Here is a 22,159-nt window from a genome sequence, read left to right as displayed (position 1 = left end):
TTCTGTCCTTTCTAAGGGTAAAAAAAAACCTACGAACCTGTATGCCACCTCCTACCAAACTTTCCCAAAATACTGTAGAATCTTCTTGTAAGTGCTTAGCAAATGTCTATTCACCTTCTTTTATGTTGACTCAAAATGAAAAATGAAGAGTCTGTTTCTCTTGATCCTGCCACCTTCCTCCACTGCAAACTCTTCAGGAACTTCAGGCTGTAAGCCTGCTCTATGATCAGACTTTAAAAGCTGTACACCTATGTTTTCCCAGACTTCAGAAGCATATTATGCCACATTAGCCCGTATGTATAAAGGAAGTCATTATCAAAGAACAAACATAAACCACAACCAATATAAAAAAAAAAACAATGTCAATCCAACACTGTCCTGTTTCAACTCCATCTTTAAAACTCACTTCTGCTTACAGTTAATCAACCACAATTAGATACCTAGTATGCTCTGAAAGGTGCTTATCACACTACAGAAAAATTCACCTCACTGTTCCCATTTATTATGGTTATTGGTCTCTCATATTTCAATAGCAAACTTATCTGGATAATACTTGTATTTTTGGTTTCAATAACCAAGTCCTGTGCTTGTGGATACACCAAAATAGTACCAGTCACCAACCACTATTAACTATACAACAATACCACATTTCTTACTCTAATGACATATGATGTAAAAACAAAGCATTTACAACATCAGTTTGTGATGAGAACTCTTCCATCATACAGAAGTGTTTTACGTCATTTAACAAACTATTCATTTGATAAACACTTCCATTTCAGTTATATACTAGCAGTAATTTACCACAGATTAATCTCTTAAAAATAGGCTGTAAAGTATTTAGTTACAAGTTCCCTTTAAGATCCTGTATCCACCTATATCTACCTCTCTCTCTCTCTCTCTCTCCATGCAATTGCTTACATTCAAGCAGTTTTCTTGTTGAATGGAACGCAACTACCTGACACTGCAAATGAGACAAAAAAATCACAGCCTTTCTTAATTAAGAAAAGATTAGTTTGTTACTAGCTACCCACAATGTAAATCATCATTAAAAGAAAGAGTGGACTGGAGAGCAAAAGCCAGTGTACATCACTTACATTCTCCAGTAAGTTCCATGAGTAATGTATTTCATTTGTCTGTAGATACACGTGCATTAGAACCTATTCAAGATTTTTTAAAATTATATTTAGCTCTTCCACTTGCAGCAATCCAGGTACTTGACACTGTACATTCAGCTATGCTATGCAAACAGGTGACCAGCTGAAGACTTTTGACAATTCAGAGATTGCCACTCTTCCACAAAAATTTCTATCAGGTCCATTACCAACTATTGAAACATTTCAGGTAACTAATAGCTAGGCCAAGTTTGAGCTGTTTTGTTTTATTTCAGACACACGCAAGCACATCTTACAATTCTGTAATATGTAAATGCATGGAATAATTATATCAGTTGATATGATTTCATCTATTTTAGGCCTAAATTTGTATTTGGCAAGACTGCAATGGAAAAATTGATCCATTTCCCTGCAAAGGAAAATGGATAACTTTATAAAGCATTAGCAAGCTGTATACGTGACAGAGAAGTGTAAAAGTAGATGCCTAAGTTTTAAAGTTTCTCATACGTTCAGTGGAAAGACTCCTTCCAAACTGCAATAGAGAGCACCTACATTCTGTTGACTAAACAGGCAAGTTAAAAGGTCTCATTTCTGCCCCCACATTACATGCCCAGTTAGATCGTTACAAATACCTGCAAAACCAGAAACACACGCACTGGTCCAGAACAATTTAACAACTTAAATGTCACGAAAAGCTTGGTGTATATACACAAAATTGTCTGACTGGAAAGCACTATTGCAGAGAAGGACCTGAAAGTCCTGGTGGACAACAAATTGAACATGAGCCAGCAGGTCTAGGGAGGTGATCCTTCCCCTCTACTCAGCATTGCAAAGGCCCCATCTGGAGTACAGGGTCCAGCTCTGGGCTCTCCAGCACAACAGACACATGGACATACTGGAGCAAGCCCAGTGAAAGGACACAAAGATCATCAAGAGACTGAAGATCTCTCAAATGAGTGGTGTCTAGTGACAGGACAAAAAGCAACAGGCACAAACACAGGAAATTCTAGCTAAGCATAAGAAAAGACTTCTTACTGTGAGTGTGACTGAGCACTACTAGCACAGGTTGCCCAGAGAGATTGTGGAGTCTCCCTCCTTGGAGATACTGAAAACCCAACTGGACACTGTCCTGGGCAATCTGTTCTAGTTGACTCTGCCAAAGTAATGGGGGTTGGACTAAATCTCCAAAGGTCCCTTACAACCTCAACAGTTCTGTGATTCTGTCTAAAAATGCAGAAAAAAAATATCACAAGCTAAACTTTAAGTGACAGATTGCTGGATAACAAAGGTTTTTGTTAAAAAAAAAAAAAGTTATTTTAGCTTTGGCAATGTTTATTCTTTTTTTTAATAATGTAGTTAATCTCATTCAGTGGATTTCAGAGAATAATCCCATTTTAGCTGAAAAAAGAAACATGAGTAAGCTGGTCTTTTTCGTCTTGTTTCTTTATGACTGAATATTGTACATTTGTGCACATAAAGGGTCAGATTATGAGGTAGTATACATCTACTAATATCAGATTATTTTAGTAATTACATAAATAATTTTTATGAGAAAACCATTAAATTTCCAAGCAAGAGGCAAGATTTAGGAAGCAAGTGTAACCAATTTACTGTTACTTATAGCTTTGTTCTATATTTTATTTATTCAGCAGGGGTTTTGCTACATTTTAGATTCTGATTGAAGCTAGCCCTGCTTTAAGGGGTGGGGGGAGGGATGGGCGGGGTGGGTTTAGGCCAAATGACTTTCAGGTCCCTTAAAACCTATATTAGTCTATCATTTTAACAGCTACTTGGGGCAGGGCGGGGAGGACATGACAAAAAAAAAAAAAAGAAAACCAGAAAACAAAAAAAAACAAAAAAGAAAACCAAAAAAAAGAAAAAAGAAAATGAAAAAGGGGGAGGGGAGGGGAGGGGAGGGGGGGAGAGGGGGGAGAGGGGGGAGAGGGGGGAGAGGGGGGAGAGGGGGGAGAGGGGGGAGAGGGGGGAGAGGGGGGAGAGGGGGGAGAGGGGGGAGAGGGGGGAGAGGGGGGGAGAGGGGGGAGAGGGGGGAGAGGGGGGAGAGGGGGGAGAGGGGGGAGAGGGGGGAGGAAAGATATGTTAACTGCACTGCATAGTTATTCTTTCAAGCTTTTTTGTTGTGTACACCAATCATTCTTGTAACTTCATAGTAGCGATGATGCCAGATATTCATACATCAATAAAATCTGAGAACAGAATATACAAACCTTTTCTAATTAACCTCTTAGTTTCATTTTCCACATTTCTATTAACACATGAGCAATGCAGCTTGAAATTTTCAATTCTAGCAGTCAATTCATTGTTACTAACACAATCTTTTTTGCAATTGTTACAATTTAAACAAAATTTTAGTAGAAAAATACCAAACCTGTTTAGATGCGTTATTACATATTTGAAGACATCATAGTTCACTGGGTGGAATTTCTTCACAATTTCTTTTAACTCATGCAGCCGTTCTGTCTTATCCATGATTTCTATAGAAATAAGTGACATACTGAATAAAGCGTTGCTAAGTCTTTTTCCTAGCGTAATGGTACAGATAAGATACCCACAGAGAAACATCAAGTGACAAAATATTTGATAAAATTCCTATCTGCATATATTATTGCATAGAATAACTTTTTTATTATAGAGGTAACTATCTAAACACAAAAATATTTTTCCGTATTTAAGCAGAATTGTTTATCTGTGTTTAACAGCAAAGAATCACTTGATTAGCTCATTGTTGGCTTGTAGAATGAGAACTAACAATGTGACAGGGTCATTTCTTGCTAGATTTTCCTCTGCTTGCAAAATGTTATGACTTAGATATATCTGTAAGATTCATTTGGACTGAAGTTTCAAAAAGATTTGGGCAAAGGAAGACATGCACATGAACTTAGAATTTCTTAAGCTTATCAGTTACTCAAATAATAAAAAAATTATGAGTGGGCCTGGTGCAGCTATTTTAAATATACTGTTAAAGGAGACCAGGGATTTTCACAGGCCCAAGGGACATTACTTATGCTTCAAAGAGGAAATAAGCAACATGTAAGAAAGGACTATGGAATAAAATAACTTTTTTTTTAAAAAAAACCAACTAATGCTGCTGCTAAAACATTTATGTAAAATACCACTAAGTATTGTAGAACCATACATTCTGCAGAATATACTTCTACTCCATGATGATTCGTATCATGAAAAGGAATACAAGCTCACCTCTATTACTTGACTGCATGGCTAAAAAGAAATTTGATGTACCCTAGTATCATAGAAATAATGTTAAAAATGCTCCAGTATATCCCAAAGAGAAATTTAAAGCAGTATTAATGGTACTTTAAAACAGTAAGTCCACTTATATTCTAAGCTATTACATGTTTTGACTGAAATTTAACTGATATACTTTTAAGAAAAAATAAAACCTAACTAATTACATTAAACAAGGAATTTGCCTGAGAAGTACAGCAGAAATACCACAAATAGGTATCTACAGATATCATCCAAAAATACAAAATTTCTAATGGACTATATATGAATCAAGTCCAGGCCCAAGCCTTGGGTTTACACTAGTATTTTCATGTTTTGAACAAAAAAGTGTTAAGAATACTGATGTCACAGTTGTATCCTGCAAAACTGCATAGCAGTCTTTTTCTGAAACAGCTTGCTGCCAATACAAGAGAGAGACTCTTTAAAAGAAGGGAAGAATTTAGTCATTTCACTTTGAAGTGTCTGTAAAATATTTGTAAGGCAAACAAAATTAAGCATTTCATCTTATAAGGAGTTCAAAAAGAACTTGAAAAAAATCTAAAAGAGAATTATCATAATATTCCATAGATGTGTCTGATTTCTAAAGCCTACTCTGAATGTAAGACTTTATGAATTCAAGGGTTTTTTCCCCCCCTGTTAACAACCACAATACATTTCCAAGAGTTTTCATCATATGCAGCACTAATACAGAATGGGAAAAAAAAGTAGATTTCTCCAATTAAATTTTCTAGGAAAAGGAGAAATAATAAGCCACAATTTATTTAGAAAAAAAAGTATTACGTTTATTTCATCATATAGTTCTGTTAATTTTAAAGAATATTAAAAAATGTACGTCTACGCAATTTAAAAAGTATTTCAGTGGAGCCAGTCCTTTCAACTTAGAATGAAGTAAAAATTGCAATAAGGGCAATCAATATAACATAATTAGATCAAGACAAGATTGTTTATTACTTACTTGATGTTTCTAACAACTCTTGATGTAAAGAGTAAGGAATTAATGGATCTGGCAGATCCGCAAAGAAAGCTTTAAGAGCCCCAGCCACCGCATTTACTGTTACTCCCATAGACTCTAGACTGATATTATGATCTGTAAAACAAAATTAAACAGCAGTGTAAGTAAAACCTACAGTTATCATTCCTCATAGTATTTTAAGAAAACAAGCATTTATTCAAAACACTGAAAATGAAAATGCTGCTAAACATTTGTTAAAAAAGCACAAAAAGGTGAACCTGTGGATAAGCTGCCATCACTTTCACCCACATGAAATCAAATAAAAGAAAATATGACAGTATAAGAAAACAGTATAAGATCAGAAAAATAAAGTTGTCTAATTCTCCATGCAGACTTAAATGCTTTTCTATTTGCCATTGACTGGCTTCTGATTAATCAGTTTTGTCCAACACTAAGTTTTAAATTCTATTTCCCAAAATTTTGTTAAAAACTGGTACAGGGCACATCAATTTGCAGAATTCATGTGACCACATGAAGCCTTTTAAAAAAGGACAACAAAACATACCAGTGACCGCACATGGCCATATAATCTACTGCTAAATTCCCAAATAACAGAAGCTTTATAACTAGAGAATTTTTTTAATTGAAATTTATAATAATAAAGCCACGCTATATAATTTTTAAACCAAGGCTAGAAGTGGAAGCACCGTAAGCTGCAGAACTTAAAGTACTTAAAAACTGAAATTTTGAAAATGCTAAGTTTACTTTTCAAAAGTCCACTCCACCTGAAACTCTGGAACATCCTTTAATAAGGTGACTGAAGAAAATCTAGCATTATACTGAGATTATCTGAAACAGCATAGTGAGGCATAAAAACCTAGTACATTTATTTTCCTTATCATCGAGGAGGAATTTTACTATTTTTCACAGGCTCAACTTCATGATTAATATCCAAGAACTTTTAGTAAGTGTTTTCATTTTGAAGTATCAACTGAGATCATAAATTATGTGAGAAAACAGAAGGAAAAAAAAATAATGCTGACCCTCTGTTTTAAGACATCAAAGTGAACAGCATAATCTACTAATCATATTCCACTATATTCTAGCATGAGAAAGGATGTGTTAAGAAATTTATTATCAAGATTTAATTGTTAATCCGTATCATCCAAGAAAGCTTTCAATAAAATAAGTATCAAGAAGTACTACTTTTGGGGGGATAATAGGGGGAAGTGAATGCCTTAATGCCTAGGACTGATGAACTATTAACACAAGGAGCAGCTAGGACTGCATTTAAACACTAGAATACCTCCTAGAAAATATTTTAATGGCACTTAAAGCCAGCTGCAACAAGATTCTATCCAATCTTTGGTTTATACACAGCTTCACTGGTAATAACCTGGACTATACCAATACAACCTACCAGAGCTTTAAGTAGTCTGTGCTATGGAAGCCAGTTTGAAAGTGCAACCCTTTTATATTGCACTATGACAATCCATGGAGAATTCAAGTTCTGTTTTGGCTTTAAATAACAAAATCTGTCATTACCTTGATCAAACTGCTTCTGAATGTTGTCTTGATCTGTTTTATTCCCACTAACACGGTACAGGCCTTCAGTACATAACCCTTAGAAGGGGAGGAGAAAAAAAAATATTCAAAACCAAGTTTATATACTATAGAGCAAAACAGAGCCAGTCATAATAACTAATTCAGAAACCAAAAGTAGGAATACCAATCTTAAGTGCCTAAAAAGTAACATGTTAACCATTATAGTGATATAGGACTACCAAAACACAAAATACCAGTTGTATATTGAGTCCACTATTCCATTTAATATGAATCAGAGGAATCCACATTGTAGGATAACAAGAACCTGACTGCAGGCATTCATGGAATAATTTACCCAAAACGATTCTATTCCTGATCTCTACTAAACTGTTGTTATTTGCATCTTTATTTTAATCATCAAAAATCTTAATTCTGGGGTTTGGTACCCACAGAATTTATGTTTTTAAAAACTGTCTTCACAATTTGGGCTTAACAACTTACTATGGCAAGCAATAACACACTAATAAAATACTCTGCAGAAAAATCAAACATTTGTAATTGATTTCTGATTTTTTAATTTCATGGTGTGGCACACTCCTGTATGAGACAAGGACTTAATCTTCTAACATACTTTCCCTTTTACCATTTATATTTTATAAACTTTGCATCCATTTCTCCTCACTTCTTTTCTAAGGTAAATTATCAGATCATTTACAAGTCTGTCTTTAAGGGGCAGGGAAAGAGGAGAAAAGGAGAAGGGTATGAGGAAGCAGAATTTCTCCAGGCTTCTCATTATTACTTTGTTTTACTACGTGTTATGGAGTCGTCATAATTACAGCAGCCATTCTAGGTTAACAGCACTAAAAAAATACACCTTTATTATGCAGACACACACATACAGACACACTTGCTCACTCCACTCCAGTGGTTATGCTTCCTATCACATTGCTATCTTTTTTGCCCACAGCTACTCACTGAATGAAAGCATCCATACTACTAATCACACCATTACCCAAGATCTTTTTCTTTGTTAATTTAGAACACATTAAGGAATACAAGCAGTTTATAGTTCCATAATTCTCCAAGTTACCTTTATGGGTGCAAAATTATCTATATGCTAGATCTCTGTAACAGTACATGGTTCTACTTAAAAATTCACAAGTTTTAGAGCTTTATGAAATCTTTTGGCTTTTTACCATCACAGCCTAGTAACTGAATGCATTTTAGATTATCAGATCAATACATAACTCCTCTGTGACACCTCAATCACCGAGTGTGCCTTTTAAGTTACCAGGAAACACTAGGAATTCTGTTACAATTCTCAAAGTACAGAAAGCACTTAACTGCTTCATACTGCTGGGAAATTTATACCAATTAATTTGATATCAACTCTTCTAACTCAATTCTTTCTTCTTAATGCCTTGACAATTCACCTGTATCTTTACTGGCTGCATCAAGGCTATTTTAGCAAGCTTTTCTTCAATAAACTTCTATACCTACCATTTAGCTTTCCAAATCCATAGCCAAGAGTTTTCTCTTGTAAATATACACCTAAACAGTCCTTTCAAAAAAACTGAGCCTCATTCACTGACATCCTCGAAAAGCACCAGGAGGTATAATTTGGTGGCACAGGGTAAAAAGTGGTTTCAATGATTCAATGGTTTCCACAGCTGGAAGGGGTTTCAATCCTGTCTTCAAAAGAATGCCCCAAATGTGCTACAACACTAGCACAGACAGAAACACTTTGCATTCCTCTTCCAGAAGTTGTAAATAAAGAAATACAAAAAATCACTGGTAGATAAGAACAAGCCAGGAGGGAGATTCTCTTTGTTTAGCATGGGAGACTTCTCAGTTGGAGACCCTACAGCCCCAGGGTATTCTGTGTTTTATCCAACTACTGTTCAATTTCTTTCTGCACAAAAGGAATTGAATGTGCTGCAATAGCATTTTCTGAGAAGTCTGATCCAGTCACTGTTTAGTAGGAGTGTTTAAACCTTGAATACTTGAACTGGGCTGCTCGGGAGACAGAGATGCTCTATTGCAGTATCTGGGCTTTCCCCCCCACCCCCTGTTTCATCATGTCAATTTTTTCCTATTTCAGACCAGTACAGCTCTGAGAAACATAGAAAGACGACTTACAGTACTTCAGAAAATTTTCAGGTTAAACAAGGAGATGCCTACTGAATTTAGGCATCTTCCAAAAATAGCCAAGTGCTCCAATTCTGGATTAAGCTAACTATATTTGTCTTTTAAATTCCTCAAGCAAAAATAATTTTTCTTGCTTCTATGTTCTAGAAAGTAACACTTTATGAAACAGTTGGTCAACTGTCATTATACTGTTTCTCAAAGGCACACAAGGAGACAAGTTTAATCTGTGTGCATACACACAGCTAGAAGTCTGAAAGTATAATTTTTAGATAATGCTTCAATTCTCTCTGTTGTTTTTTATTATCCAACCTGGTCTCTGAAGATCTTGATGTAACACGCATTGCATCAAGTATAAGACACTCTAGTTCACTAGTTCTAGCTTTTAAACATCTTGCGTATCTATAACATATATCCAGAGAGAGAGAGAGAGAACGCAACATTTATTTTTTCTTGATGGCTTTTTAAAAATTCAGTTCCTTCATCTGCAAGCCTGTTGATTTTTTCAGAATTCTTATCTATGTTCTTACCCTGCTTCCCTTCTGGTCCAGCTGTCATTTTCAAGATATCCCTACTGGACACAATGGCTGTTTTAATATTATGTATCAGAATCACCTGATTTATTTGCTTCTCTGTCCTGCTAGTTTTACTACACCTTTAGGTTTAAAGAATTAGATCCTCCTTATTTCACATCACAATAGCCTATATTTACCTCAAGACAGAGCTCATCTCCTTTGTCTAGACTATTCCTTTCTCAAAGTACCTCCTAGTGCCTAATAAATTCTCTTCTTGCGCCTTCTTTTGTGCTGCTGGTTGTGATCAGGGTTCCATCCCATCTAACTGGAACTTCATATGGGGTTCAAAGCATTTCAAAGAAAATGAGCAAGGTGGATCTGCACCTATATGCATACTTAGTTTGTAGGACACTTCCATTCTTAGGCACCAACATATTTCACACCTCTTGGTTCCGCCATAGGACATACTAACTTCAGCACAAGGGCAGACCAAAGTCTACCTGGTACAATAACCAGTTTCCACAGCAGTTAAGTAGTATATGCTTGAGGAGAGAGGTAGGAAGAGCAGGAGAAAGAAAAAAAAAAACCAAAAAACACCAAACAAAAACAAAAACCAGCAGTTTTTCTGTGGTATATCCTCCCAGCTTCCTGCAGATGGTGGCTTACACAGGCTTTTGCATATGGTGTTGTAATAGCCACTTGGGGATTTATCCCCCACTAATTCATCCAAACCCCTTTAAGTCATTTACTTGTGGTCTTTACAACAACCCAGAGCAAATACAGTTTTGCAGTTCAGGAATGTACATCATGAAAGCACACTGGGTTTATTCTCAGTACCTGAAGTTTTCACAAAATCTTTTTTTCTATTTATTAACACGAAGCAGTAACTTCTCTACTCTTTCCCAGCACCATTTTTTAAAATTTGTATCATTTCCCTTCCTCAGAAATTTTCTAAGCTTATCAATTCAGTCCCTCTTTTTCCAAGAGTTACTATTATTGTCATATGCAGTATCTTTTCCAACTCTTTTCTATTCTAAGACAGACTGACCCAAATTGTAACCAGTATTCAAACTGCATGCATTACCATGGAATTACATAATAGCATGATTTTTTTCCCCATATCACTCACTCTCATAATTCTTTTAATTCTTTTTGCTTGCTGGATAGCAAGTACTGAGACTTGAAGATTTCAGACAGCTGTCTATGATGATTTTAAAGCCTCTTCCTGAGTATCAACAGCTATACTAATATTTAGCCTGCTGAAAAGTTACACAGTACCTGCCAACTTGACATCCGCAGCCAGGTTCCACTATCACTGTTCTGTCTACATTTCTGAATACATGCCACCTAGTCACAGCAAGTCTGTCTCTCCCATTTAATTCCTTCCCCTACAGTGACCAACCAAACTTTTCAGGAATCACTCTCCACTATAATACCTGAAACTATCATACCCACACTTACCTTTGTAAATTTTGTGATCTGTATCATTCTGTAATTTTATTCCACATATTGACCTGGTGTACCTCTTCTCAACCCCTATGCTATCCAGACTACACAAGACTAAAGGAACTACCACCTTACTGATCCAGAATGGTAATTTCTACGTACACCTAGAATGTATGTAATTACAGAGCAAAGAATCCATACTCTTTTCAAGTAAGAGTCTAGCACTAAGTTTACTTACATAAAATACATTTAAAATTCTACATTTAGTGTGCTCTTATCTGTGCATATCAACACTAGCATTTAAAGATCCATGACATGCAACTCACACACTGGAAACCAGAACCAAAAATAAGTGTCTTACTGTTTCTTGTAATAAAATAATTTATAGAATATTGAAATGTTCAGTAAAAAGTAAGCAGTCTAAGAAAATAAGCAGTACTTTTAGAAAGACTTGGAAAATAGGAAGCTCTCATCCAATGCTGAATTAACATTTCTATAATTTACATTAACCAATTATTAAACAAGCTCTCAATCATTTTATGAAGTGTCACTCAATCACATATTTCATGCCTGTTCATTTTGGAAAAAGAATAAAAGACTTCAATTAATATGACATGACAAACATGCCTAGGAAAAGGTAGGTGCATTCTTTACTTCGTTAAAAATGGGTGACATCTGAAGATACTCTAATTTTCCAGGCATATTAGCTGTTTCGTCACTTTGGGCCTGGAGAAAGCTAGGGGAATAAGAGGAGCAGCAGAAGTACCATAAGTACTCTGCATAAGATATTGACATCTTGGTCCTATCTGCATTGTTTGGGAATTCTTTACATATTTCCTGTGATGTTTCCTTTGAAGATACCTTAATTAGCAATACAACTCAAGTGCACAACATGTGTTTATGAATATTTCAAAACATATTTGTTTACAGTCTTCAGTGATTCTCACACACTAATAAATTAATGCATGTGCTCCTCCTCCATCCGTCTGGTAGTCAGTCATCCATTAGGAGAAACAACTGATGCCTATTTTCCCCTCCTCTCAAGTTTGGACAGGGTTTCCTCTCTGTTGATTAATTCCAAAGTTGCAAAACACAAACTGGTGTACAGTTTCCTAACTACTGAAAAACCTATTCTATTTTGAAGTGATGACAGAAGGGATCCTCAGGAGGTCACCTAATCCAACCTCCTGCTCAAACAAGGGTCAACACTGAATTCAGATTGGGTTGCTTATCTAAATCTGATCTTGATCATCTCCAAGGACAGAGAGCCCACAATCTCTTTGGGCAACCTAAACCAGGGCTTAAATAATACTCAGAGCAAGAGTTTTTCCTTTCTTTCTAGTTGGAACCTCATATTTTAATAATCATTGTCTCTAATCCTCCTGCCATGTACTTCAGTACTTAAGCCTGGCTGCACCTTCTCAGTAACCTCCTCATAGGTATGGGAAGCCATTTTTGGATATCTCTTCAGCCTTCCGCTCTCCAAGCTGAACAAACCCACAGGTCAGGAGCTCCAGCCACTGACCCTCTTCTGCTAGACTCAATCAAGTTTGTCAACACACGGAAAGGACCCATGCTGGAGCAGTTCGTGAAGAACTGCAGCCCGTGGGAAGGACTCACGTTGGAGGAGTTCATGAAGAACTGTTTCCCGTGGGAGGGACCCCACACTGGAGCAGGGAAAGAGTGAGGAGTCCTCCCCCTGAGAAGGAAGGAGCGGCAGAAACGTGTGATGAACTGACTGCAACCCCCATTCCCCGTCCCGCTGTGCCGCTTGGGGAGGGGAGGAGGTAGAAAAATCAGGAGTGGAGTTGAGCCCGGGAAGGGGGAAGGAGGAAGGGGTAGGGGGAAAGTGTTTTAAGATTTAGTTTTACTTCTCATTATCCTGTTTTTATTTGATTAGTAGCACATTAAATTGATTTTGGTTTTTTCCCCAAGCCAAGTCTCTTTTGCCCGTGACCATAGCTGGTGAGAGATCCCTCCCTGCCCTTGTCTCAACCCAGGAGCCTTTCACTGGGCGGGGGAGGAGTGAGCGAGCAGCCAAGTGCTGCTTTGTGGCCGGCTGGGCCTAAACCACAATATATTTCAATGATTTACCAGCCTTTTTACCTCAACAGGCACTGTTGACATTTTCTTTGCCTATTTCTACCCAATCCTCATTCTCTGGAGACAAACTTTGCATTATCTATGTTTTCAATGTCAAAATCTGGCCTCATGGTGAAAGACCTGGGTATAACTTAGGTGAGAGGGAAATTCACAAAAGGCAATATTTTTACTCGAATTACTTCCAAAATCATAATTTTAACACCATTACAAAAAGGTATAAATATCAAAAGCAGTAATTATTGTACATATACCAAGTACACAACTTTTAATTGCTCTCCACAGCTCTTTTATAGCTCTCCACAGAGACCACGTGAGACATTAAATGAGATGTGGCTCTGTCAAATTCATTCTTCCTTCTTTATTCTATTACTTGTCTCACATAAATTGAGTAACTAAATTATTAAAATACATATTATTCTAATAAGTTTCTCTTCCCTCAGTTGTTTTATGTAGAATTAACACTATATTAATGCTATCAGTTTTCTATGAAGTACGGAATCTAAAATTTCTAATATTGTCAATGAAGCACATGGATATGAATAGTCTACAAAGATTTTTTTAAAAATATTATTATTAGAGTTGAATATAGTCAAGAACCATATTTATTAAATGGCAAAACTGTGCTAGTATTCATAATATTAATTTGATGCCTCCTTCCATGGTAAACAGAATGAAATGTAATTTATACCAAACTTTTCACCAATGCATAACAATGCATACAAAAAGTAAATCCAACACACCAAATTAAAAAATACTGAACTATTAAAAACCCTCATATGCTAATACTATCAGTTAGCATGAGTAATTTTTGCCCCAATTATAATAAGTTTGGGAAAGTTAAAAATAATCACCAACAGTAAGTGCTGAATAGCACACAAACAGTACTTTAAATTGGTGGCATGTAAAACAGCATAAAAATGTCACTAACAAAACACTCGAGCTACAAACTTGCCATAAACATGTAAAATTTTTACACTTGAAAAAATAGATATTCAACAGATATTTTTACATGGTATTGCAATGTAAAAATCAAACCATACCAACATTTTGTTGAAGTTAAACATTAAATTAGCGTTCAGAAATCTGCGTTCCTCTCTCTCAAACAAAACTATCAGAGTATCAGAATATCCTCCTTACTCTCTACATGATAATTCTTAGAGAAACACAGAATTCATGCTATTAATACAGTTAACAAACAGTTAAGCTTCAAAAATTATCTCAATTCTGCTGCCTACATTTAGAAAAAATGAATTGTGCTGAAAAAAGTAATGGATAGAATTTTTTTTAAAAATTGGCAGTTTATTTTTTTTCTAGCACGTCTTATCATAGCACCATTATTTCTATACAAGACCAGCCACTACAATTTTCTTAAAAATCAAAACTGAACTCTAGTTTCCCTGCTAAATACATTTCCATAAATCTAGTTTGCAGAAAACCAACACACTTAAAAAGTTCATTTCAAGTGATGTAACAAAATGACCTTCTATTCAGTCCATCAGGAGAAAGCAACAAAATACACCAGAACAACTGTATCATTGAAATCTTCTTTTGGAAGCCCATAACTGAAAATAATTACCAATGTCAAAAAGTCAATTTAAGTAGCTGCCCTCAAGAACAGGTTACATACTGATTTGCAAAGAATGCAACAGAGGTAAAAGCATACAAACATCAGCAGCTTACACACTGTGCTGTGTCACTAATGATAGGAAAGTGTTTATACAGTCTGTAGAAGGTTTCAGATAAGATCACAGTATCTTTACCAGAAAATAAGTTTTCAGGAAAACATTATATGTTTATACCAAGACATTTAGTGGAAAAGTTGATAATTCACTATTATCAAGTTACTTACCTGAAAGATAAAAATTCTTTTGATCATCTTGTTCAATGAACCAACGAGAAAGAGCTCTGACAACCAACCAAAAGATTACTCATCCTGCTATAATTACAATGAATTGAAGAATGAAAGGCTTGAATAGAGAAAAGGTTTTCCTATAATCAGGGACAATGTGTAAACACACAAGCAAAGTTTGTTTACGATATTTAGCCAAGCTTTCCTCATTCCTTATCCAAAAGTGACAGTGTTATTAAATTTAATATAATCTTACATGGTATTGTACATTTTTTTTTTTAAGCAATAGGTTCCAATAAGACAAAATATGTGCTATTACTGCTTTGTACTATTAGTGTCAGCAGCAGTACACACTGCTCATCTCCAAAACTGTATTTGCGGAATTTTCTCTCAGTACACACTGCTGCTGAAATGAAGATTCTGATACATACTTGCTGTTTATTAGGTTTAGATCTGCTCCAGTATTAACCACTTCACTCCCTCAGTTTCTACTTCCAATACTATCAAAAAGATTCCAAAGGGGTACAAGCCCTAGATTATCTTTCAAACACAGAAATTAGTTGACTCCATAAAGCTAATCCAGTTCAGAATAAAACTTCCTGCTGGAAAATATCAAACTGAACAGGAACACACAAAAAATACCTAGATCTGTAGGCCCCAACTTAGGATCCCTTACCTCTACCAGATCTCCCTTTACCCTGACAGGATCCATATGGTTCCTCCAAAAGAAAAATCTGTTGATTTATAAGAGGCTAGAACTTTTCAGCTCCCAGATTTACTTTATTTTTTTCCAAATTGTCCCTCTTCTACTGCACACTTTTTTTTTTTTTTTTTTTGTGAGGATATTCCAGAACAGTATGGTAAAACAAAAATCTGATGGTATTTTCTGCATGGGGTCAATTCTTTAAGGTTTACAGTGGAGCAAGAATCTTCAAAGACACTTTCTGATATTATCTTCTCATCTAAGCATCCAAAACAAAGCAGAGAAAACTGTTTTTCACACTGCGTACTTTCTAGCCTCAGTCACAATTTAGATGAGTGGGTACAAAGCACCATCTTCTATCATTTCATGAGGCAGAGATAGGGAACGTTAAAAATTAAGATTAGCCCTTCAATTTGAGATTAATCATATCTTCGCAAAAAAACTGCAATTCAGCCACAATGCAAATTACACGCGGTAATACAAAGGGAAGGAGCTGAACTCCATGAAAATACCTTAAAAGGAAAAGCTTAACAAGTATGTCCTCCGTAAGAGAAATATACTCATTAGCTTCATTCAAGAAGCGCTGGAAAAACGCATTAAAAAGACAATGATAATAAACACTGGTATTTAGTTCAGTTAGTACTGATTGTAGGCTGACTTGCTAAGAGACAGCTGAAGTATTGGATGACTCCCCAGGGCCAAGCAGCTGATACAACAGCTTTATCAAATGGGAATGGTACCGTTGTGGACTCTAGCCTGAAGCCAATAGATGCTGACTTGCCTCCTGCAGACTGATCATCTCCAAAACTGTATTTGCGGAATTTTCTCTCAGACAGTCCTGAAGTCAGTGATGTGAGTCTATCTTAGTATAGGTTGAAGGCGATGCAAAAGAACATCTTCCTCTCTCAAAGGCAACGAACACATTCTATCAGAACAGTGCTTGAAACTCAAATACCTACAGAATATTAACCCAATATAGAAATAATACACACCAAAAATAAAACTCCTACAGCCAAGTATGGAAGTTGAAAAGAAAAACCGAAGCTACTTACACAGAATCCAGAGTAGGAGAAAGAAAATTGTAATACAGATCAAAAGTAGAGGTTTTGTTCCATCTTCACAAAGTGCTTAACAGAAACAGCAGGAGAACTAACTGTCTTCACAACCACAAACAAAGCATGCAGATGGCACAATGTTTGTCGAGCTTACACATTTGGCCAGAATTAAAATTCTCCAGCTTTCAGTAGCTGCACAGCAGCATCCCAGGATGAACTAACATATACTCAACCAGCTACAGGAAAAGCAGTACCTCTTGAGTCACCACTTTTGAGGAGCCCCTCACATTTTGAGCGTATCAGCAGCTTAACTAAACATCTTATTCTTCAAAGACAGGTCATTAGAAAAGAATAAAAGTGCTAAATCTTCTGGGTGCTTGCATTATTTGATGATTACGAGGAAAAAAAGACAATGAATCATGTTCCCACACTATTATAGTTCTCTCTTACCCCACAAGCTGGTGAAAATCCTTTGGGAGAAATACTACCACAAAGTCAACGGATATCAGACGTTATTTTTAAGCAAATACAATTTTCTTAAATTTGTATTTGTAATTTTGTTGTTTAAAAATATTCTTACAAAGTTAAACATGCTCAAATTTAAGATATTACTTCTAGATTCTACAAACTCTTCAAAAAGTCATTTGGTCTTCATTACTGGTGAATGTCTGTTTTATATAGCTGTACGTAGTAGCTGTATGCAGTCATTTTTAAAGAACACAAATTCAGACAGTGACTCACCCATAAAATTATGGGGTTTTGTTTTGGGATTGGGTTTTTTTGCTACATACAATAAACAACATATAACACAAACGCACAAAATATATATTAAACTGTCTATACCATTCTATTACTCCTTGCCCTTCTTCCTCCTTCCCCATTTTTTCCTGGGTGAGGTAGGGAAAGCAAAAGCAAGAGGGAAAAAAATACAGCTCTTAGTTTTAGGCAAGGCATCAATAGGAGGTAAAGGTTAAAGACAGATTTATACTAACATCTCTGACTCCCAAAAGATAAGTGCCTGAGGTTTCACCTAATTTTTCTGATTGCAATAATGCAGTATAGAAGTCTTCAAAAACAGCTATTAGGCCTACCACCTGTAGTAGTTCTTTTGGAAACACTACTCTTACAGATGGCAGTAAAACTGAATTTTAGTTTAAGAAAGAAAACCCTTCAGTTTTACTCTTGCTAAAACTGTTACTGTCATCTTACAGCCAAAATTGTATTACAGAACTGAGAAAATGTTGAAAAAAGGTGCTGTTTTACTTTATGCTAAACAATATGGAACTGCAGACACCCAATCAAAAGATGGTCCTGCTCATGTTTCAGCTCCAGTCAGTTTCACACTCTCATTTGCTGCAAATATAGCAATATAGGATTTATGCAACTTCAGAGCAAGCAAGATCTACACACTAACCAAAAACTGGTGCTCACCATCTTTAAAAACAAAAAATTAAAAAACAAACAAAACCCAACCACAGGTCACTCTCAAACCTCAAAACAACTCCCCACTCCTAAATGTAGTCTTCTGCTGGACCAGCAAGATCATCCTACTCGTCTCATGGTCACACAGTAAATAGGCTGAAAGCATGGACAAACACACAACCAGGAAGCCAGTGAGAAAGGAGAGAGAGAAAACCATACTGTGAAATTTCACCGTAGTGCAAACACATATATGTTAATAATTTACGTTAAACTGGAAATCTGCAAGTTAAACATATTGCTTAATATTTTCATGTAGAATTACACAGTATTTAGAAAAGAAATGTTTCCGTCTCTGTAACAAGTTAAAATGCAAAACTAGGTTTACCAGCAAAACAAAGCAAGCAAGCTAATTAAGCCATACCAGCTACCTGTCTTCCACAATTGGAAGAAGTGGATTTCAGAGCTTTTTAATATATGAAGCAAATACAGTGACAACAGTGAGACATGTAAGACTGGAAAGCCATTGGGTTAAAAGTCATTTGGCATTAGAAAGTGGTATAAGTTTTTTAAATTACAGGAAACAAATGTTAAAACTTCAAATGTTTGTCAAAAAGAAATTAAGTATTTGTGTAAATAAACACAAAAGACCATCACACATCAAGCATACAATTTAGAGAACACATTCTACTTTTAGAATGTGCTTTTCCCATAATTATTTATTTCTAGGATAAAATTCTAAAAGTACTTTAAAACAGAAAATAAGAGGCTTTACTCATTATGCAAAGTGGGAAAGTCTTTCCTCCAATAGTTCTCCTATCTTACCTGTATCTTCAATGAATTGCACACATTTTTCAACAAACAGAGGTATCGGTTTCTCAGGTGTAACCAGATCCTGTAGGGGCATCCCAAAGTAATTACTTTCCCAGTTTCTACGGATTGGAGGATTGAATGTCTTAGTTTTCTTTTTCGGCTACAACAAAACAGAGTTATTTAAGTAATATTTAAGTAATATTTTAACTAACTCATATTGCAACCATTCAGTAAAAACAAACTGATCACGCATCCATCAGACATTAAAATTCCTCTATGGCAAACTGAATAAAAACAAATGTACTTTTAAAATAGCATACATTAGATATAAAGCACTCAAATAACTTCTAATAGGTTTGGTCATTTTTGTATCGCATTAGGAACAGGATGACCCAATGCACCAGTAATTGAAATACTATAGGAACAAAAATAAACACACTACTTGTTTAGAGTGCTATGACAAGTCTTTACATACTAACTTTCAGCACCACTCACAAACGAATCTACGTGAGTCACAATTGAACCACATATCTACAGAAATTTTTAGGATAAGATTGTGAAGTGTCATATCACCAAAAAAAATTGAATGTCTTCTGTATGCATCTCATTAAAGATACTAAATAATTTTCATATTGCAACTATGCTAGAAACATGATGATCCAGAATGTATAGCAATCAATTCAGAGTTAGAGTTGCACGCACAACTATTAAGCATGATTGCTTTGTTACAGGCACAGGATTTTAGCCAGAAGGAGGTTTGCACCCAATCAAATCTAATAAGATGATGAGTTTCATATGGAGTTTTCTTGCTTGTTTTGATTTTCCCTCCCCTTTCCACCCCGACAGGGACTTTTATCAGTTCAACTGATAAATCACCTTTAGACGATTACAAAAATTATATTGTATCAGATACCATGTTTCATCTCTGAATGTTAATGAAAATACTCAGAGATAGCCATATAAAGTGGTCAATCAATTGCCTGTACATTGGCAACTGAATATGGAAACTGAATGAACATCACCATTAAAATCTAGCATTTTATCTTTAATTTTATATAGAATAAGAAGTTAGTTAAAAGCAGTTACATTTTCATATAAAAGCTCTTCAGTCAACATCTAATAGTACAAAATAAAAGAAAAACAAAAAGCGCAACAGCCAGATTTAAATTTCATAACAAGGTTTCTAGAATTTTATAATTTCGAATAATACTACACCTCAGTTAAGACAAAACATGTCTCATTTCTTTATTTTACATCTAGAAAAGTCTTGAATTTCAATATCTTTGTGTAAAAAAAAAAAAGGGGGGGGGGTTAACTTCTACTTTTGTACCATCAAGTTTACTTAATCAGTCCTTACAGACTACCTAGAACTTCACATCAGCAAGGTACATATACATGATTGACTTGCCCACTGAGAATTAATGAGCTGAAGTTGAACTCTATGGGGCAAAGTGGAAACTACAGCCTAAAGAACATTTCTCCAACCGTCACCCTACAGCACCTGTGGAACTTCTCCAACACTTGATAAAAAAAATCTGGTAATCAAAGCCTTTCAATAACCTAATTAAACAAGTAAGACTTTTTATGTGGAATGTCTCTTTGTAAGACAGCTTGCACTTCTTGAAATCAGCATCAAAGTACCCATGATTGACCATGATAACAGAAGGCTACAAAAAAATAGGCTTATCTTTCAAATTTGGGATTTTTATAGTAGGTTTGGCACTTACAATTTAGAAGGAAGGAACATTTACTAGAGAGTTCTTCGAAACATTAGAAAGAAATTGCTCTCCAGCAATTCATTTCTCCCCAAGTTTTACATTAACTGAAAACTTAATAAAAAGCTTAGGATAAAACTTTAGGATAAACTTTCATGACTAAAGCAGACACTATCTGAAAGCGTTCCTTTCACCTGTCAACTCTTTGCATAACTTTTATTCATCTTGGATACGATATCAATGGTTCCACAAGTATGTGCCTTCGGATTAGAAACAGCTTTTTCTTCCTTCCTTCCTTCTCACTGTCACAGTCCCCTGCTTTGAAACCCCCAGCGCTCAACCTAGTTCATTGGCTGTTTCTCTTTAGTGGCAAAATCATATTTATATAGGCAACATCCAGTTCAGATGAGCAGCAGCTGAAAGGGCCAAGCTGAAGCTAAAGAACATGTAAAACTCGGTAAAAAAAAGTTTGTCAAATGTTGAATGAAAGATCGGCTTAGAGATACATACATTAACGCAATGAAAAAAGCAAAAACAAATTGGAATTATTTTTTTTCCAAGGTGTTCTGTGCACATCCCCACCATCTTAGAATAAACAGAGCAACACTCAAACTGTGTATTTCAGACCCAGCAGATAGAAAAAGAATGTGTGTGTCTCTTTGATTAAGACATAATATTAGCATAAGATAATTAAATATAAACAAATTTTTTTGGTGTGAGTGAAAAGCAATCTCGTTAATGGAATAATAAACTGGGGTTTTACAGAATTTTTATGACAATTATAATACTAATGAATATTACTATCTGTGTAGAATACCTGGACGTAGAATGAAATATCTAAGATGTCTGCAAAACTGGAACAAAGGATGCTTTTTTCTAATAACTGTCCTGTGTTTACAAGAATGGTTGTAAGGGACTGAGATATCAAGTATGATGTTATACACTCAAAAAAGCGGAAAGGTTTCTTAGATGAAGTTTAATCTCCAATTTGGAAAGTCAGAATTTGTCTAAAGAATTTATAGAAGAATAAAGAATAAAGTAAAAAAGAAAATTAAAAAATCCCTGAAGTCCTTTTCAAACTGATCTAAAAGTAGAGTAGGAGAGATGATCATCACAGGGCTATTCTGTAAACATGAAATTAGGATTTCACAAGGCAGACAAAATTACAATAATAATTTTATCAGCTAATTCCCATTATGTACCATGTCTCTCTCCTGTCCAATATTTATTAAAATATCTCTCTTGTGATTTCCCTTTCTTTTGGGGCATGTGAGTGGGTTAACTCTCCAATGACAGTGCAAATCAAATCTTCCTGCAAATAACACTATCTACATGATCTTCACAAAAAAAATACTTCTGCAAATTAACAATAAAACGTTAAGGTATTAAAAAACCACCATGTTATTTCCTGATTTGAGACTTCCATACTTTCCTTAAATTGCATGTCTAGACTTCTTAAGCGAAGAACTTGTTCTGAACAAAAAGGCATGTTACTGTGCAAAAGACCTGATCTTTGTCAA

At 35.5% G+C, this 22,159-nt stretch overlaps 1 protein-coding gene across 1 annotated transcript in view; it reads right to left on the bottom strand.

The window, feature by feature from the left end:
• ARHGAP5 (Rho GTPase activating protein 5) overlaps window positions 1–22,159 on the bottom strand; it is a 52,147-nt gene that overhangs the window by 5,626 nt on the left and 24,362 nt on the right. The window contains exons 4-7 of the mRNA XM_052782578.1: window positions 18,937–19,084; window positions 6,877–6,954; window positions 5,335–5,466; window positions 3,502–3,607 (exon numbers count right to left, since the gene is read on the bottom strand). Coding sequence (XP_052638538.1) covers window positions 3,502–3,607; window positions 5,335–5,466; window positions 6,877–6,954; window positions 18,937–19,084 — 464 coding nt within the window. The remainder of the gene's footprint in view (window positions 1–3,501; window positions 3,608–5,334; window positions 5,467–6,876; window positions 6,955–18,936; window positions 19,085–22,159) is intronic.

Source organism: Harpia harpyja, chromosome 3, assembly GCF_026419915.1.
Source record: "Harpia harpyja isolate bHarHar1 chromosome 3, bHarHar1 primary haplotype, whole genome shotgun sequence".
Taxonomy (NCBI): domain Eukaryota; kingdom Metazoa; phylum Chordata; class Aves; order Accipitriformes; family Accipitridae; genus Harpia; species Harpia harpyja.
The sequence above is the reverse complement of the archived record's forward strand: the minus strand, read 5'-3'. Positions and strand labels throughout refer to the sequence as shown.